Source organism: Carcharhinus amblyrhynchos, chromosome 21 (genome assembly GCF_965287045.1).
Source record: "Carcharhinus amblyrhynchos chromosome 21, sCarAmb.v2.hapA, whole genome shotgun sequence".
Lineage (NCBI taxonomy): Eukaryota > Metazoa > Chordata > Chondrichthyes > Carcharhiniformes > Carcharhinidae > Carcharhinus > Carcharhinus amblyrhynchos.
This window is the reverse complement of record NC_137344.1, coordinates 9,698,924-9,719,795: the sequence shown is the minus strand read 5'-3', so window position 1 is coordinate 9,719,795 and position 20,872 is coordinate 9,698,924. Positions and strand designations below refer to the sequence as shown.

General features: G+C 44.3%; 1 protein-coding gene across 1 annotated transcript in view; it reads right to left on the bottom strand.

Annotated features, from left to right (window-relative positions):
- Nucleotides 1-9,033: 9,033 nt before the first annotated feature.
- The window catches only part of LOC145356452 (palmitoleoyl-protein carboxylesterase NOTUM-like), a 48,451-nt gene continuing 36,612 nt past the window's right edge, over nt 9,034-20,872 (bottom strand). Inside the window, exons 7-11 of the mRNA XM_080209182.1 lie at nt 18,396-18,587; nt 17,369-17,469; nt 13,477-13,624; nt 11,352-11,399; nt 9,034-9,892 (exon numbers count right to left, since the gene is read on the bottom strand). Of these exons, the coding sequence (XP_080065308.1) occupies nt 9,586-9,892; nt 11,352-11,399; nt 13,477-13,624; nt 17,369-17,469; nt 18,396-18,587 (796 nt within the window). The 3' untranslated portion in view covers nt 9,034-9,585. The remainder of the gene's footprint in view (nt 9,893-11,351; nt 11,400-13,476; nt 13,625-17,368; nt 17,470-18,395; nt 18,588-20,872) is intronic.

The window sequence follows — 20,872 nt, the reverse complement described above, 5'->3', positions numbered from 1 at the left end:
TTAAAAGGGACCTGAGGGGTAACCTCTTCACACAGAGAGAGGTGCGGATATGGAATGAGCTGCCAGAGAAAGTGGTTGTGGCAAGTTCAATAGCAACATTTGAAAAGCATTTGGGGTAGCACAGTGGTTAGCACTGCTGCTTCACAGCTCCAGGGACCCGGGGTTTGATTCCCAGCTTGGGTCACTGTCGTGTGGCGTTTGCGCATTCTCCACGTGTCTGCGTGGGTTTCCTCCTGTGCTCCGGTTTCCTCCCACAGTCCAAAGACCTGTGGGTTAGGTTCATTGGCCATTCTAAAATTACCCCTTAGTGTCCTGAATTGCGTAGATTAGCGGGTGTATATGGTGGTAGGGCCTGGGTGGGATTGTGGTCAGTGCAGACTCAATGGGCCAAATGGCCTCTCTCTGCACTGGAGGGATTCTGTGATTCATTTGGACAAGTACATGGATGGGGAAGGATTCGAGGGATATGAGCCAAACATGACTAGCTAGGAGGGCATCATGGTCAGCACAGACTGATTGGGCTGAAGGGCCTGCTTCCGTGCTCTATGACTTTAAGACTGAATTTCATCAATTTTTGGATCCTAAAGGAATTGAGGAATATCGGGAAAGAAAAGGCTAGGGCTGGAAGTCAGCCATGAACTTACTGAATGTCAGAACAGACTCAAAGGGCCAAATGGACTTCCTGTTCTTATATCTTATGCTTTTATGTATTGAAGTCCTTATTGAATTTACCCTGACCAAGCATCCAGAACAAATCACTGAAGATACACTTGTTTAAAATTCATCAATCTGTGCCAAATCTAAACAAAAATAAAATTCATTAATGTCTCCATCTCATTGCTGAAGAGTTAATTGCCTTTATTGATCCAACAATTAACACTACTGGTCACTGAAGGTTGTCAGGTTAAGTTACAGAGACGGAGGCTATTCAGCCCATTATGTAGATGCCTGGCTCTTTGAAAATGCTATCTAAATTGTCAAGGATATAGATAGGCTGGAAAATTGGACGGAGAAATGGCAGATGGAATTTAATCTGGACAAATAGGAGGTGATGCATTTTGGTAGATCCAATTCAGGTGGGAGCTATAACATAAGGACCGTCAGGAGTATAGACACACAGAGAGATCTGGGAGTACCCGTCCACAAATCCTTAAAAATGGCAGCACAGGTGGAAAGGTTGGTGAAGAAAGCATACAGCATGTTTGCCTTTATCGGACATGGCATCGATATAAAAATTGGCAACTTACAGTTGTATAAAACGTTGGTTAGGCCACATTTAGAATACTGTGTCCAATTCTGGTCACCGCACTACCACAAGAACGTGGAGGCTTTGGAGGGAGTACAGAAAAGGTTTACCAGGATGTTGTTTGGCGGGGAGGATATTAGCTATGAGGAGAGATTGAATAAACTGGGATTGTTCCCCCTGGAAAGACGGAGGCTGAGGGGTGACCCGATAGAAGTTCATAAAATGATGAGGGGTATGGATAGGGTTTTCTAAGAGTTGGAAACTTTTTCCCAGGGTAGAAATGACAATTAAAAGGGGACACAAGTTCAAGGTAAGGGGGGAAAGGTTCAATAGGGTAAGTTTTTTTACACAGAGAGTGGTGGAGGCCTGAAATGCACTGAGAAGTGTGGTGGTTGAGGCAGACACATTAGCGACTTTAAAGACTTATTTGGATAGACACAGGCGGGGAGTAGAGGGATACAGATAGTTGGTCTAGATAGGACAATGTGATTGGCGTAGGCTTGGTGGGCCGAAGGGCCTGTTACTGTGATGTACTGTTCTTTGTTCTAATTCCACTTACTTGCTCTTTTTCCATTGCCCTGAAAATGTTGCCTTCCCAAGAATTTATCCAGTTCCTCTTTAAAAGTTAGGGGTGAATGTTCCGCTCACGTACCTGAATCTTTATTTATCCATTCATGGGATGTGAGCAAGGCCAGCACTTACTGCCCATCCCGAGTTTCCCTTGAACTGAGTGAGTCGCTCGGCCATTTCAGTGGGGCAGGTAACTCGTCGCGCTGGGTCTGGAGTCACGTGTAGGCCGGAATGGGTAAGGATGGCAGATTTCCTTCCCTAAAGGACATTAAACCAGGTGGATTTTTACAATGATTTGTGACAGTTTCATGGTCACCGTCGCTGGGATTAATTTTATATTCCAGATTTTTATCAATTGTATTGCCGTGGTGGGATTCGAACCCACGTCTCCAGAGCATTAGCCTGGTATGTTTGAGGTCTGATTACAGAGACTAATAAAAGACCACAAGGTCAGTGGAAGTAAACGATTGGGCGAGCTGCACCCAGGGTGGAGTTAGTCCCAGGTCACCTGACCTGTTCTCTTAAAGGGACATGCCCCAACATACCTAACACCTGGGCCTCTGGATTATTAGCCCAGTGACAATACCACGACACCACCAACTTCCACAAATATGTAAAGTAGATCATTATATTAAGCTGCAATTTCAAAGATCAAGCACATAAAATTGACATTAGTTAATTTGAATGTAAATAATCCTTCACAGAATCTATGGAGCATTCTGAGGGCAAAGATTACCTCTTAGCTTATTGGCTCGGTGGTCTCTGAGTCAAAGAAATGTGGGTATGATTCCAACTCTGGCGACTTTGAGCACACTACTTTTAAGTTAAGTTTATTTATTAGTCACAGATAAGGCTTACATTAACACTGCGATGAAGTTAATGTGAAATTTCCCTAGGTGCTACACACCGGCGCCTGTTTGGGTCAATACACCCAACCAGCACGTTTCTCGGACTGTGGGAGGAAACTCCACCTGGAGGAAATGCACACAGATGGGAGAGAACGTGCAAACTCCACACAGACAATGACCCAAGCCGGGAATTGAACCTGGGTCCCTGGCACTGAGGCAGCAGTGCTAACCACTATGCCACCATGCTGCCTCTGAAAGTTATCATAAACCATTTTGTTCTGTAAAGCATTAAAAGCATTCAACTTTTTCTGAGGTAACTTTAAAGTACAATATATATGGAATCATAGAATCCCAATCACACAGAAAGTGCCATTCAGCCCATCGAGTCTGCACCAACTTTTACAGAATACCTTCTCCAGGCCCTCTTTTCCCCTCTGCGCCTTATCCCCATAACCCTGTATATTTACCATAGCTAATCCATCTAACCTACACATCCTTGAACAGTAAGGGGCAACGTTTCTTTTTACTATGGCTAATGCACCCAACCTGCACATTTTTGGACTTTGGGAGGAAACCAGAGCATCCAGAGGAAACCCACGCAGACTTGGGGAGAATGTGCAAACTCCGCACGGACAGTGACCCAAGCCGGGAATCGAACCTGGGTCCCTGGCACTGTGAGGCAGCAGTGCTAACCACAGTGGCACAGCGCCACCCCTATCACCTTGGTTGATATCCCTGCAGTTCAGAGAAAGTGCAGGGGCCGGAATTTTACCGGCACGCCCGTCCGAGGCTCATAAGATCGCACCCGAGGCCAACGGGGAATGCTGTTCTGTGAGGCTTGCCCATGGGTGAAATCAGGGCCCAGCAGTGTCTGAGGCGCTAAATCCAGGTTCTCTTTGTTCACATACAATAGCTCAACCAAAAATGATTTAACCGTTCATCATTTCACAACTGTAGGAACACAGCTCATCTGCAGCGTATAACCACAGTGTGAACAGTTGCTGCACTTCCAAAATAATGATCATTCCTAAAGAATTAATTGCTTAGTTCGATGGCCCAAGCAGTTCTGAGGAAAGGTCATCAAGTTTAAACATTGACCCTGTTTTTGATCTGATTTGATTTATTATTGTCACATGTATTAGGTTACAGTGAAAAGTATTGTTTCTTGTGCGCTATACAACACATACTGTTCATAAAATACGTAGGGAAGAAGCAAAGGAGAGGGTGCAGAATATAGTGTTGCACTTACAGATTGGGAGAAGAGAACGATGAGCTTAATATAAGTGGGACCATTCAAAAGTCTGATGGCAACAGGGAAGAAACTGTTCTTGAGTCAGTTGGTATGTGATCTGAGACTTTTATATCTTTTTCCCGATGGAAGAAGGTGGAAGTGAGAATATCCAGGGTGCATGGGGTCCTTAATTATGCTGGCTACTTTTGCCAAGACAGCGGGAAGTGTAGACAGAGTCAATGGATGGGAGGCTGCTTTGAGTGATGGACTGGGGTTCGTTCACGACCCTTTGTAGTTTCTTGCATTCTTGGTCAGAGCAGGAGCCATACCAAGCTGTTTTAACTCATTCAAAGCTCATTTAAAGTTAAGATCAGACCCAGCTCTGCTTCTCTCTCCACAGATGCTTCCAGACCTGCTGAAGGTTTCCTGCCTTTCTCTGCCGTGTAATTTCACCTTTTCCTCCAAAATTGAAATGGATGCGCTCAAACTGAAATGACACTGTTCCCAAGGCTGCAGACCTATGCATCCCATATGGGTCTGATGTTGTATCATCTGGGCTGCACCAAATCATTATGGCTAGACTTGTTGTCTGTGGTGGATGCTAGTTACTTTGGCAGTAGTCAGGCTTCTAGCACTTTCAGGCTGCGTTTCGCTCACTGAATTAAATCCAGAGATAATGAGTTCAGTGTGTAACAACTAAATAGTAATTAAACAACAAACTAGGGAGCCAGGCTGACTACAATGTGCCAAGCTGCCATTTTCCACATGTGGTCCTATACAGCTTAAAGGATGTTTAAGATTTGATCGAACATTACCGATTATACTGGGGATTTGCACAGTTTTGAATCTTTTAGGTTTGTTTATTAGTCACAAGTGGGCTTACATTAACACTGCAATGAAGTCACTGTGAAAATCCCTTAGTCGCCACACTCCGGCACTTGTTCGGGTACACTGAGGGAGAATTTAGTTTGGCCAATGCACCTAACCAGCATGTCTTTTGGACTGTGGGAGGAAACAGGAGCATCTGAAGAAAACCCACGTAGATATGGGGAGAATGTGCAGACTCTGTACAGACAATGACCCAAGTTGGGAATTGAACCCAGGTCCCTGGCAGTGTGAGGTAGCAGTGCTAACCACCATGCTACTGTGTGAGTTACTATTTCTAACCTTTATTCAATTCATTGACTATATTTCAATAGTCCAATCTGAATTGTTTTGAAAATTCCAATCCTTAGAATTATAAAATCATAGAATCCCTACGATGCAGAAGGAGGCCATTCGGCCCATCAAATCTGCACTGATTCCATACAGGCCGTACCCCTGTAATGCCACGTATTTACCCTGATAATCCCCCTGGCACTATGGGATAATTTTGAATGGCCAATCAACCGAAACTGCACTGTCACTAACCAGTGATCCAGGTAATGCTCTGGGGTCACGAGTTCAAATGTCAACTAGCGGAATTCAAATTCAGTTACTAAATCTGGAATGCAAGGCTAGTCTCAGTAATTGGGTCCATGACAAGTATTATCGTTTGTGACAAAAATTCATCTGGTTCACTAATATATTTTAGGGAAGGAAATCTTGAATTGTTATCCTGTCTGACCTATATGTGACTCCAGCAAAGTCGTTGACTCAGAAATGGCACAACAAACCATACAGTTCAGGGACAATCCGAGATGGGCAACAAACACTCATCTGGAGGGTAGCACGGTGGCACAGTGGTTAGCATGGCTGCCTCACAGCGCCAGGGACTCGGGTTCGATTCCCAGCTTGGGTCACTGTCTGTGTGGAGTTCGCACGTTCTCTCTGTGTCTGCGTGAGTTTCCTCCGGGTGTTCTGGCTTCTTCCCACAGTCCAAAGATATGTTGGTTAGGTGGATCGACCATGATAAATTGTCCCTTAGTTTCAGGCTGACTAACTAGGTTAAATGTATGGGGATAGGGCCTGGGTGGGAATGTGGTTGGTGTGGACTCGATGGCCTGAATGGCCTCCTTCCGCACCATAGGAATTCTATGATTCAATGATCTCCCTTCTTGAAGACAGTTATAAATGTCTCATTCCTGAAGTTGGGGGTTGGTGAGGTGGGGTGGGCTGGGGGATGGGCTGGGGGGTGGACTCATTTGGAGTATGGGGTAAGTGAGGGGGAGTTCTTATTCCTCAAAAGTCTGTAGGAAAAATACATGGAGTCTTGGTGTAGGCGAAAGCCCAGCAGCTTTGAAGACTCCAGCTTGAACACCACTGGAGTCACAGACTTTGTTGCTTTTCGTCTGTTTGCCTATTTGTTGCAGTCTGTGGTTTAATGGTGCTTCACCCCTGGATTTAACCACTGATACTGGGGAATAGCTTGAAGATTAGTTTGAAGAATAGTTTGAAGCTGCCACTGTGGCTTGAGGGTTAATACATCGCCGAGAACATTCTGTTCAGCATTGAGGAATGGCATTTCCTTCCAGAAGAAGAGGAGCACCATCCTGTGAGCAAAGAGGATTTTGTCTCCATTTGACCTCGGTCCACTCATCCATTGGGAGTTAACCATATTTGGACCAGCTCACGTTCTCCAGACACTTCTTTCATGGGATGTGGGCATTGCTGGCTGGACCAGCATCTCATGCCCATGCATGGCAGGTCAGCTACAACTCTCACCAACTTTTACAGATGCACCGTAGAAAGCATTCTTCCCGGTTGTATCACAGCTTGGTATGCATCCTGCTCTACCCAAGACCGTAAGGAACTACAAAAGATCATGAATGTAGCCCAATCCATCATGCAAACCAGCCTCCCATCCATTGACTCTGTCTACACTTCTCACTGCCTTGGCAAAGCAGCCAGCATAATTAAGGACCCCACGCATCCCAGACATTCTCTCTTCCACCTTCTTCCGTCGGGAAAAAGATGCAAAAGTCTGAGGTCGCATACCAACTGACTCAAGAACAGCTTCTTCCCTGCTGCTGTCAGACTTTTGAATGGACCTACCTTGCATTAAGTTGATCTTTCACTAAACCCTAGATATGACTGTAACATTACATTCTGCACCCTCTCATCTCCTTCTCTATGAGCGGTATGCTTTGTTTGTATAGCACGCAAGAAACAATACTTTTCACTGTATGTTAATACATGTGACAATAATAAGTCAAATCGTTTAAGAGGGAACATTTAAGAGTCAACCACATTGCTGTGGATCTAATCACATGTAGAACATAGAAAATAGAACCATACAGTGCAGAAAGCGGCCCTTTGGCCCATCGAGCCTGCACCGACCACAATCCCACCCAGGCCCTATCCCCATATCCCTACACATTTACCCACTAATCCCTCTAACCTACACATATCCCAGGATACTAAGGGGCAATTTTAGCATGGCCAATCAACCTAACCCGCACATCTTTGGACTGTGGGAGGAAACCGGAGCACCCGGAGGAAACCCACACAGACATGAGGAGAATGTACAAACTCTACACAGACAGTAGGCCAGACCAGATAAGGATGGAAGTTTTCCTTCCCTAAAGGACATTAGTGAACCAAATGGGTTTTTAAGACAATTGACAATGGCCTCAGGGTGACCATTAGATTTTTAATTCAATTTCTTCGTCAATTCAAATTTCACCATCTGCCAAGATGGGATTTAGAACCTGGATCCCCCAGAGCATTACCCAAATTCTCTGGATTACTAATCCAGTGACAATACCATTACATCACCATCTCCCACGTTCTCCAGACTGCTCAAGCACTTGTAAAATCAAGTTTACCGTGGGCCATGTTACCCCTGATGTGGAGGTGCCGGCATTGCACTGGGGTGGGCACAGTAAGAAGTCTCAATACTGGGTAAAAGTCCAACAGATTTATTTGAAATCACGAGCTTTCAGAGCCTTGCTCCTCCATCAGGTGATTGAGTGACTCACCTGATGAAGGAGCAGCACTCCGAAAGTTTGCGATTCCAAATAAACCTGTTGGACTTTAACCTGGCGTTGTGGTCCTACCTCTAACATTGAAACAGTGACTCCTGACAACATGGTTGCAGTTCCAGAGTTTAATTGTGGTAATGTTTGTTCCAGACACTTTGCGCTCAGGGAGGTGGTGTATCTCTGTCAACAGCTGCACTGGGGTGGGGGGAAGAATTGGACTGGGGGACAATTAGCAGTACGACAAACCCCAATAACTTGAGCCACTCCTTCCACCTATCAGCAGCATTGCTGAGCTCCCTCTGGAGCAGAGCAGCATGTGAGAAAGGGTTGTTTTAACATTACCGTGAGTGTCAGGACCGTCACACTTGCAATCATGCACCGACCACAATCCCACCCAAACCCTATCCCCAAAACCCCATGCCTTTACCCCCCAGCTAGTCCCCCGGACACTACTTGGAAACTTCCAGTGACCATATCCTGCCCCCTGCTCAGTCGAACAGATCCACTGGAGAACACTAAAAGTAGGGGCCGTAAGTACAAGATTGACACTACCACGTCCAATTCCCACTTTTATCCAGAGACTGGTGGGAATGTGGAACCCGCTCCCACAAGGAATATTTGAGGTGAATAGCTGAGAGTCCATTCCCGGGATTTTACGAACTCGCTCGAGGCCAGCAGAGAATTCTGTCCCGCAAACATCTGCAGGCGTGCCGGTAAAATTCCGGTTCATATTTCAGATAAAAAAAAACTGGTGGAAGAGGATAAGATTATGCAGATGGGGTTAACTGCAGAAGGGTGGAGGCATACATGCAGATCAGATGGGCTGAATGTTCTGTCTTGTGCAGTTTCTTCTGTTTATTTATTAGTCTCACAGGGAGGCTTACATTAACACTGCAATGAAATTACTGTGAAAACCCCCTAGCCGCCACACTCTGGCGCCTGTTTGGGTACACTGAGGGAGAATTTAGCATGGCCAGTGCATCTAACCAGCACATCTTTGGGCTGCTGGGGGGAAACTGAGCACCTGGAGGAAACCCACGCAGACACGGGGAGAATGTGCAAATTCCACACAGACAGTGACACAAGCCAGGAATCGAACCCGGGTCCCTGGTGTTGTGAGGCAGCAGTGCTAACCACTATGCCATTCATGCAAAATGAGGCCAGTAAGTGAACACAACAAGTATTAAATCCCCCCCCCCCCCGGGTGTCCAGATACCAACATAATGCGCCCAAGTGGTTGTCATAAGATTGTTTTAATTCCATTACAAAAAAAACATGCGATTAGGAGACGGTATTTACAATTTATAAAGAAAGATATTTAGCTCTCTGCCTGCATAACACTTATAAATATGATTTACATAATAAAATAAATATGTAAAATTACCAACTTAGCACGGGTTTAAGTTTGTTAAAATATACACAGCATTATAGTTTGCATCAGTTTTGACCGTAGCATTTCCTGCTTGAATCCCGCTATCCTGTTGTTAACTGAAAGGGAGAGGAATCCGTTTTCTGTGTTTTATCTTCTGGGTTTTATGAGCCGATCGGTGAGGACCCTCCGTTACGGAGAAAGACGGACCATCTTTCTTTCACTTTCCATTGATGACTCCAGTGCTTTCCACCACTTTGTATTTTGTTTGTGTCCTTGCAGGTTTTGTTTGTGAGAGATTGTTGAGTTCCCGTCGGGAATGCCTGCCCTTGCTCCTCCATCGCGCGTGGACTTCCCATCTTCTCTTATAAACGCACTCAAAATAAAAAGTCCTGTCAGTCCTGCTTGGGGCAGACACCTTAGCTCCAGCTGCTCAGCATTCCGAGTAGTTTGCTAACCTCCATGCCTTGCTGCTGAGCCATCTTCTGTATGTCGAACCCCATGTGCATTAGGAACTGTATAACAGTCATCTCCTGACCCGAGTACTGGTCTCTGATGGTGGGACAGGTCGGGTTACAGTGCGGCCAGTGACAGCCATCAGTCAGGTGGATGGGACAGCCCTTCATTGAGTTCTTGCCATTCCTGTTCGTGTCTTGGAGACTCCGATCCCAGCAGTGCAGTGCCCGGGGTAGGGAAATGCCCTTCACCTGGAGGTTCAACCAATCTCTGGAAGTGAAATGTGAAAATGTAATGTTACATTTGGGAAGGAACATTGACGCATTTCCCACAGACAACATCCAGGTGATATTTCCTCACTCCCACCCTCTCCATCCGATTTCCATTTTATCAATGTCCAGCATGATTTGATTGAAACGTGCAAGGTCCTAAGGGAGTCTTGATGGGGTGGATGTTGGTCGGGGGGGGTGGGGTGGGGGGGGGGGGAGAGGATGTTCCCTCTTGTGGGAGAATCTAGAACTAAGAGTGACTGTTTTACAATAAGGGGCCCCCATTTAAAACAGAGGTGAAGTAAGATTTTCTCTGAGGGTTGAGAGTCGCTGGAATTCTCTTCCTGAGCAGTTAGTGGAAGCAGAGTCTTTGAATAATTTTAAGGCAGAGGTGGGTAGATTCTTGGCAAGCACAGGGGGGGCTGGGGGTGATAGGTTATTGGGGGTAGGCAGGATGCAGATTTGTGGTTCTCAGATCAGCCATGATCTTATTAGCTGGTGGAGCAGGGTCGAGTACCTGAACATTTTAAGTTTAAGCTTAAAGTTTGTTTATTAGTGTCACAAGTAGGCTTACATTAACACTGTAATGAAGTTACTGTGAATATAGTGTATACACACTATATAGTGGAGAACATCTGGACAGTGAGGGCAGTGTACAACATCTGGACAGTGCACAACGTCTGGACAGTTGAGGGCAGTGCACAACGTCTGGACAGTGAGGGCAGTGCACAACGTCTGGACAGTGAGGGCAGTGCACAACGTCTGGACAGTGAGGGCAGTGCACAACGTCTGGACAGTGAGGGCAGTGCACAACGTCTGAACAGTGAGGGCAGTGCACAACGTCTGGACAGTGAGGGCAGTGCACAACGTCTGGACAGTGAGGGCAGTGCACAACGTCTGGACAGTGAGGGCAGTGCACAACGTCTGGACAGTGAGGGTGGTGTTTAACATCTGGACAGTGAGGGTGGTGTCTGGCTTTTAGAATGTGGAGGGCACTCATTAGATGCAAATATTCAACAGGCAATTTTGAAAAAACATTCTACTTTTCTGAAGAATATTTCTTGTATTTTCACCTACCCCTTGTCTGAAAAGTCACTGTTGGCCACTGTTCAGAAGATTGTTAGATTGTAAAAAGAATTTAGAATACTTGTAGATCTTTCTCTTCCCTGGTCCAGAGACACAAAGTACCCTCACTGTTTTTTATTGGAATGGGGTGCCAGGGGATAAGAGAACGTGAATGTAAGCTAGCAAAGGGCTTAGATTAGCGCTCAGTATATGGGAAATAAGAATCTCCGAGAGGAATTCCAAATACAATAATGATCGATCTAAGTTAAAGGGCAGGGATAGAAAGAATATCTTGAAAAACATATATCTCTCTTAAACAAGATTCAGAGATTTGGATTTGAAAGCTGCTTTGGGTAAATAATCTTTTCTTCTTTTGCTCCCTTTTTATATCTTACCTTTTGGTGATAACTTCATGGGACAAACATGCAGGTGCAAAAACAGCCCTGAAATCAGAAAAGATATTCAAATTACCTGCATTGCAGCATAAAGTTAATTTACAACTAATTAAAAAAAATAAAAAACTGCAGATGCTGGAAATCTGAAATAAAAACAAGAGAATGCTGGAAAGACTCAGCAAGTTTGGCAGCATCTGTGGAGAGAGAAACAGTTAACTTTGAGACCGTATGACTCCTAATACGGTTCTGAAGAAATACCTGATGAAGGGGCAGCGCTTCGAAAGCTCGTGCTACCAAGTAAACCTGCTGGACTTTAACCTTCTTTACTTCTTAAAATTAAGACATCACAGAAGATTCAAGACAGTATTTATTGATGTGAATTTACCTGATTTGTCACAGTCTCCCAGAAAAACAAATTGGTGAAATGATTAACTTATTTTAAAAAGGAGTAAGCTAAATATATTTTTAGGAATGGATTGCAGATCATAGATCGGTATAGGCTTAGAACAAAAGAAAAATATATGTGAGGAAGGTAATCCGGGACAGTCTTTGTTCATAGAATGTATCTGCGATAATTTCCTCAAACAGTGTGTAATGGAACCTACGAAGGAACTAGCTAAATTAGATCTGGTTCTGTGTAATGAGACAGGAATAATTAATGATCTTATAGTTAGGGCTCCTCTCAGAAGGAGCAATCACAGTATGGCTGAATTTAAAATACAGAAGGTAAAATCCAATACCAGTGTCTTGTGCTTCAACAAAGGAGACTACAATGGGATGAGGAAGGAGTTGACTAAGGGTAGACTGGGGAGCAAAGACCTTATCGTCTTTATAGAAAACTTTCAAAGCAATTTTTCACAGTGCTCAGCAAAACTATATACAGTGGAAAGGAAGGTCTGTAGAAAAAGAGATAATCAGCCGTGGATATCTAAGGAAGTAAAGAACATAAGAACATAAGAAATAGGAGCAGGAGTAGGCCATCCAGCCCTTCGAGCCTGCCCCGCCATTCAATAAGATCATGGCTGATCTGTCGCTGCTCAGTTCCACTTTCCCGCCCTCTCCCCATAACCATAAAGGAGGGTATCAAATTGAAAGAAAATGAATACAAAGTGGCAAAGGTTAGTGGGAAACTAAAGGATTGGAAAAAGGTCGACAGAAAGCCATGCAAAAAGCTATAAAGAAAAGTAAGATTATGAGAGTAAATTAGCTCAGAATACAAAAACAGATAGCAACATTTTCTACAAATATATAAAAAGAAAAAGAGTGATTAAGGTAAACATTGGTCCTTTAGAGGACGAGAAGGGGGATTTAATAAAGGGAAATGAGGAAATGGCTGAGGCATTGAACAGGTAATTTGTGTCGGTCTTCACAGTGGAAGACACAAATGACATGTCAAAAATTGATGACAAAACAGCTATTACAGGTGAGGACCTAGAAATGATCATTATCACTAAAGAGGCAGTGTTAGGTAAGCTAATGGGGCTAAAGGTAGACAATTCTCCTGGCCCTGACGGAGTGCATCCCAGGATACTAAAAGAAATGTGAGGGAAATAGCAAATGCACTTGTGGTAATTTACCAAAATTTGCTGGACTCTGGGGCGGTTGCCGTAGATTGGAAAACAGCAAGTGTGATCCACTGTTTAAAAAAGGAGGTAGACAAAAGGCAGGTAACTATAGGCCGGTTAGCTTAACTTCTGTACTGGGGAAAATGCTTGAATCTAACATCAAGGAAAAAATAGCGAGACATGCTCATACACAGTCATATAATAAAGGACAGTGACCCAAGTTGGGAATCAAACCCAGGTCCTTGGTGCTGAGAGACAGTAGTACCAACCACTGAGCCACCCTGTGTGAAGATTGCGCATTCTCCCCGTTTCTGCATGGGTTTCTTCTGGGTACTCCAGTTTCCTCCCACCATCCAAAGCTATGTGGGTGAGGTGGATTGGCCAGGCTAAGTTGCCCCTGAGTGTGAGGGGGAGCAGTTAGGGTAAATACATGGGGATACGGGAAAGGGCCTGGCTGGGATTGTGGTCAGTGCAGACTCGATGGGCCGAATGGCCTCATTCTGCTCTGTGGGATTCTATGATTTAACACGCTCACTTGTGTTGTAGATGACGGAACTTACGGTACATCCTCAAGAGAATTTTTCAGCTCTCGTCCCAAGTTCTGAATGTAGTTCCACTGTCCTTCTTGAACAGGTTGCCCGGTGAAATGCACATTATCGACCGTGAGCTGCGCCTCGTCAAAGAGCCACTGGACCACAAACAATGGACCTTGGAAAGGAACCGAACAAAGTTAGATTTCTTGTGACTATTCTCCATTATTCCACTGCTTGAGAAATATCTTGCTGGCTGGTCAATGCATATGGAGGAACATTACGAGAGGCTAGGATTAAACCCGGATGTCCCAAACAAGTGGTAAAATCTTAAACCCCTTATTTATAAATGTACTGGAACTCCAATTACTGAGTTATCCGGTTCCCTACAACAGAAATTGGAATCGTATAGCACGGAAAAAGACCACTTGGCTCACCATGATGGTGGTTGAGTTTTCAAAGAACTATCCAATTAGCTCCATCAGCCTCCCCCATCTTCCTTCCCTATTGCCCCGCGTTTATTGACCCAGTTTCGCTCTTTGAGTTACCACTCAATTAGCTTTCTGCACATTTTCAGGCAGTGCGTCCCAAATCAGATCACAAGCTATTGTGTAAAATAAATTCTCATCTTTGGTTCTTTTGCGAATGATCTTGAATCGTTTCCTGTCATCTCTGACCCTCCGGTGAGAATATTTAATCAGTCAATCAGAACCCCTCATAATTTTGAACAATTAAACCCTGATCTTCTGCAGAGCACTTCGACCAATGTAGAATTCAACAGGACAGAAGGAGGCCATTCAGCCCATTGAGTCTGCACTGACCACAATCCCACCCAGGTCATTTCAGTAGCATTGTCTGACTTGATGCCTTGTTATTTTAACTATGATCTTAGGATTTGGCTGATTCTGGTGGGGGCACATTTATTGCCCAACGCAAGTGTCATTTCATTAAACATTAAGAATCAAGCACAAAGTGCAGGACTGAAATGATACGCAGGCCAGAGAGAGTACAAGTGTCAGGTATAACAGCAAAATACTGTGGATGCTGGAGATCTAACAGAAAAACAGAAGGTGTTGGAAAACCTCAGCATCTGTGGAGAGGGAAGGAATGTTAATGTTTCAATTCCAATGTGACTTTTTTAGAATATCTTTGTTCAGTTCAGAAGCATTACCTCGAGCTCCTGGTCATTTGCCATATCAAATCATCACCTCGCTCTTGTCCACACTTCTGTCCTCAGCTTGCTGTAATGTTTGTAGTGAAGCCCAACGCAAGCTGGAGGAACAGCACCTCATCTTCCAATTGAGCAATTTATAGCCTCCTGGACTCAACATCAGGTTCAACAACTCCAGGCCATGAACTCTATCCCCCATTTTGAATTTTCAACCTCTCAAGTATCTTGTTCTCATGCTTTTGCTTTCGGACAGTGCTGACCTTTATTCAGTCAATAACATATTCTGCTATTTTGCTGTCAAATAGTGCTGACTTTTATTCTGCTATTAACACCTATCCTGGACCAATGTTTTGTGTCTTTAATACTCTCGTTATCACTCTCTCTGCCTTATATTCCAGGACATCTTTGTTCTTCATTCTCTCCCGCCCTCTAACCTATTGCTGACCTTCCCTTATTTTCTATCATAGAGTCATAGAGGTTTACAGCATGGAAACAGGCCCTTCGGCCCAACTTGTCCATGCCACCTTTTTTTTACATCCCTAAGCTAATCTCAATTGACCGCATTTGGCCCATATCCCTCTCTACCCATCATACTCATGTAACTATCTAAATGCTTTTTAAAAAATGAAATTGTATCCACCTCTACTACTACCTCTGGCAGCTTGTTCTAGACACTCACCACCCTCTGTGTGAAAAAATTGCCCCTCTGGACACTTTTGTATCTCTCCCCTCTCACCTTAAACCTATGCCTTCTAGTTTTAGGCTCCCCTACCTTTGGGAAAAGATATTGACTATCTACCTTGTCTTTGCCCTTCATTATTTTATAGATCTCTATAAGGTCACCCCTCAACCTTCTACACTCCAGAGAAAGAAGTCCCAGTCTATTTAGCCTCTCCTTATAACTCAATCCAGCAAGTCCGGGTAGCTTCCTAGTAAATCTTTTCTTCATTCTTTCTAGTTTAATAATATCCTTTCTATAATAGGATGACCAGAATTGCACATGGTATTCCAAATGTGGCCTTACCAATGTCTTGGACAACTTTAACAAGACATCCCAACTCCTGTATTCAATGTTCTGACCAATGAAACCAAGCATGCCAAATGCCTTCTTCACCATTCTGTCCACCTGTGACTCCATTTTCAAGGAGCTATGAACATGTGCCCCTAGATCTCTATCTGTCCCTTCCTTCTCTTTTCAATAGCAGAAAACCCATCACCATATCTGTCCCAGGCCTCAAAGAAGAAGAGTTTATTGGACTCAAAGCATTAACCCTGTTTCTCTGGCCACAGATGCCACCAGACATATTGAGATGTCCAGCACTTCCTGTTTTTATTATGAGCGACAGGTTCCCTTCTCTGAAGGATATTGATGAACTAGTTAGCTTTTACAACAATCCAATATTCTTTATCACTACCATTTTTCTAGTATCAGTTCACGCATTATGAATTTATTAAACTAAAATTGCCAATTTAGACATGAGCTCACAAACTTTAAGTTACAAGTTGACTACACCATGGTACTCGCAGTGAAGCTCTTAACCTATCTAAAGTAATTGGATTAATGTTGCAGTCAAAGTAACAGAAAGAGAAAGAACAAAAACAGAAAATGTTGGAAAAACTCAGCAGGTCTGACAGCATCTGTAGGGAGGGACCCTTGGAGGGCACAGTGTCATAGTGGTTAGCACTGCTACCTCACATCACCAGGGACCCAGGTTCGACTTCCAGCTTGGGTCACAGTGCGGAGTCTGTATGTTTTCCCCATGACTGTGTGGGCCTCCTCCGGGTGCTCCTGTTTCCTCCCACAGTCTGAAAGTCGTGCTGGTTAGGTGCATTGGCCGTGCTAAATTCTCCCTCAGTGTACCTGAACAGGTGCCAGAGTGTGGCGACTAGGGGATTTTCATAGCAATTTCATTGCAGTGTTAATGTAAACCAACTTGTGACTAATAAATAAACTTAATGAATCCTCTGCAAATGTTGTGACTTTGAAATCCTATCTCAAATAAATTTGCCTGTGTTCTGATACTTAAAGTTTATTTCTTAGTCACAAGTAAGGCTTACATTAACACTGCAATGAAGTTACATGAAATTCCCCTAGTCATCAAACTCTGGCGCCTGTTTGGGTCAATGAACCAAACCAGCACGTCTTTCAGACTGTGGGAGGAAACTGGAGTGCCTGGAGGAAACCCATGAAGACATGGGGAGAATGTGCAAACTCCACACAGTGACCCAAGCCGGGAATCGAACCTGGTCCCTAGCGCTGTGAGGCGGCAATACTCACCACCGTGCCACCCTACTTAAGCATTATTGTAATAAACAGGCAGCAGAATGTGGTTACTGGTGTTAACATTGCAGTGTTAATGTAAGCCTCCTTGTGACACTAATAAACAAGTTAAACTTATCCAGACTCGAAACACTGGCTCTGTTCTCTCTGCACAGACGCTGTCAGACCTGCTGAGATTTTCCAGCATTTTTTGCTTTTGTTTCAGATTCCAGCATCTGCAGTATTTTGCTTTAATATTAGAAAAAGAAAGAATGCAGGTGGAGTCGGACAAATCCAACTTTATAACTCATTTCCTTCTCTTTGATGCTAAATTATAATTCTCACAGTATTCAGATCAGAAGGGCACTTCTCCCATTGGGAAATTGGAGAGTTATTTGAATCTCCTGCAGCCAGAGTTATCCTGGATTATCAAAGGCTGTTTTTATGGATCAGGAAGAGTTTGATATTGTTTATTTTTGTAAAAAACTTACTTCTTAGAGTTGGATATATTTTATATCCAAAGAAACAGTTCCACTCTTCCCCTTCTCTGAACTGCTGCTTGCAAAGTTCAGGTACAACTCCATTCCAGTATCTGAAAACATTAAGGATGTGGTTTAATTATTTCACACTATCACACCAACTCAAACATTCAGATCAACGCACAGAAAGGAGGCAAGGATCTCCTGGGACTAAATAGAGGAACCTGTGCGACAATCAGCCTGCAGACATCCCACAGCTATGGAATATTAGTATGATGCTGGCTCCTAAACACTGTTCATAGATCATACAGACACGAGCAGGCCATTCTGCCCCCACCATGTGTTCTGTCTGTCAAATTAGACCATTGCTCATCTGTGTCTAACCTCCATTTCACCTGCCCTTGCCCAATAACCTTTAATACCTCTGTCTCCTTCTATGTTTCATTAGAATCATAGAATCCCTACACTGCAGAACAAAGCCGTTCGGCCCGTTGAGTGTGCACTGACTCTCGGACAGAGTATCTTACACAGGACCTATCCCAGTAATCCCACATATTTACCCCACTTATCACACATCATAGAATCTAGAGGGCAGAAGGAGGCCATTGAGCCTACACTGACAACTACCCCACACAGATCCTGTTCTATCCTCTATATATTTACCCTGACATTAAGGGGCAATTTATCACGGCCAATGCACCTAACCTCCTTTGGATTGTGGGAGGAAGCCAGAGTACTTGGAGGAGAACCACACAGACATGGAGAGAACGTGCAAACTCCACACAGATAGTGACCCAAGCTGGGAATTGAACTCAGATTCCTGGCGCTGTGAGGCAGCAGTGCTAACCACTGTGCCATCGTGCCACCCTGTCATGGACCATGGAATTGCAATTACCAAAGGACTGACCAAGAAATAAATCAAACATCTTGTCCCATTCCTATTCCACGATATATGGGCCGAATGGCCTCTTTCTGCACTGTGAGGTTCTATGATTCTATAAGCTCACAAGGCAAAAGGAATGAATGCGACAAGTCCTACCTTATTCCTTTTTTGATCGCTTCGGTGGGGGCGCACGATATCGTGTCAATGCAGTCGGTCCTTTGGTACTGTTTGTTGTCTAGGAACCAGCCGGAATCAGCCAGACCTCGAACCTGCACTCCGTGGACACCCAACTCTTCCAGCTGTTCAGCCACCCTGTCGACGTTCAGGAGGACCCCTGTCCCGCCAGCGCTAAACAAACAGACAAGTGCTCCCATCAATAATACTATCGCGAGAAAAAGAAAACAGAACCTGCATTTAATTCGGGCCTTTTCATGACCTCGAGATGTGCCAAATAGATGACTTCTAAAAAGTGTAGACACCATTGTGATGTAGATACCATGGACAGTAATGAGATCATCTGATTGTTAGTTACCAGTTGAGGGTGAATACCCTCAGAATACCCAACAGAATGCCCCCTGCTCTTCTTCAAATTAACAGCATGGCATCTCCTACACCCAACTGAAAGGCCCAACAGGCCCTCGCTTTAACTTCTCATTTGAAAGACAAAAGAATGGTAATAATTTTCCAAAGACAAGTTTCGAATGGTTCTGTGTTAAGGTAAGAAGTATGAGGTCTTCATTGTTAAGTTTATTTATGATTCGTCACAAGTAGGCTTACATTAACACTACAATAAAGTTACTGTGAAAATGGCCTAGTGGCCACACTCCGGCACCTGTTCGGGTACACTGAGGGAGAATTTAAGCACGGCCAATGCACCCTAACCAGCACGTCTTTGAAATTGTGGGAGGAAAGCCACGCAGACACGGGGAGAACACGCAGACTCCACACAGAGTGATCCAAGCCAAGAATTGAACCCAGGTCCCTGGCGCTGTGAGGCAGCAGTGCTAACCACCGTGCCATCCCATTGTTAATCCCTTGTCATGTAGAACATAGAACAGTACAGTACAGGCCCTTCGGCCCTCGATGTTGTGCCGAGCTATGTCCGAACCCAAGATCAAGCTATCCCACTCCCTATCATTCTGGTGAGCTCCATGTGCCTATCCAATAACCGCTTGAAAGTTCCTAAAGTGTCCGACTCCACTATCACAGCAGGCACTGCATTCCACAGCCCAACCGTTCTCTGAGGAAAGATCATTTAGCACAGCTCCCCCCAAACAGGGAACATACAAATTACATATTGTACTATTAAATACACACTGATGTTCATTCATCCATAATGACTTCACAAAGTTTTAAACTCTTAAAGTTTATTTATTAGTGTCACAAGTCAGGTTTACAGTAACACTGCAATGAAGTTACTGTGAAAATCCCCGAGCTGCCACACTCCGGCTATTCGGATACACCGAGGGAGAATTTAGCATGGACAATGCAGCTCACTATCCAGTAGATCATCATGCACTACTTCCCTGGACACTGCAGTATCTGCTGCACAAAACCATATTACAGAATTCTTCATTAACAAAGGTGATAAGACATTCATTTGAAATTCCAGCTCCAATTATCACATCCTGCGCTGCAAAATAACATGCGAGTTTTGCCTTGTTGATCTAGTCACTAATTTCTGGCAACGCCAGGAATATCCTTGGATTGAGTTGATGAGGTATCCAAACTGCTCGGAAATGAGTGACTGAGTAACTCTATCAGTTTGGAATTGGGAAGAAAAGACCATAAATTAAGTTAATTTGTTATTACAAGTGAGGCTTACATTAACACCGCAATGAAGTTATTGTGAAATTCCCCTAGTCACCACAGTTCGGGTCAATGCACCTAACCAGCACGTCTTTCAGACTGTGGGTGGAAACCGGAGCACCCGAAGGAAACCCACGCAGACACAGGGAGAACATGCAAACTCCAGGCAGACACTGACCCAAGCTGGGAATCGAACCCAGGTCCCTGGCATTGTGAGGCAGCAGTGCTAACCACTGTGCCACCATACTCAGTCCTCAGAATACATCAGACAATCCTGCCCTCCTGAAGCATTTTGCGGCTGTTGCTCTATCTGTAAAAGCTCCAATAGCTAATGAGGGATCTCCATTGCCAGTGCTGCAAGTCAGCACAGCAAACATACAACCCATTGGCCAGGCAGTCTAAACCACTACAGACTGCAGTCAGTGTGAAGAGGCAAAATACAAAAATACTGCAACCCAATTTCTTTAAAGTGGGATTGCTGCCACTCTGAAGTTATGCACTACCTCTTTTATCGACGCAGAACAGAGTGGCAAAGTGCTGAAGTAAGGAGCTCATGTGGGTTGTGAGAACGTCACATGTGCCATATGCGCGGAGTTCTTCCATATTCCTGCCTACTCAAAATGCTGACCAGACCTTTTAAATGGCTTCTATTTGGGGCTGGAATGTTAATAGGTTGGGATGGGGAGATGGGAGAGAGATGCTGGGCTGCTCCAAACTTCATTTATTTGGTTTGTGTTTTTTTTTAATCCACATCTGGAGAGTCATGGGACCCACAAGGAGGTAATTAGGACCACATGGACCATAAAAATAAAAGGCAACAAAGA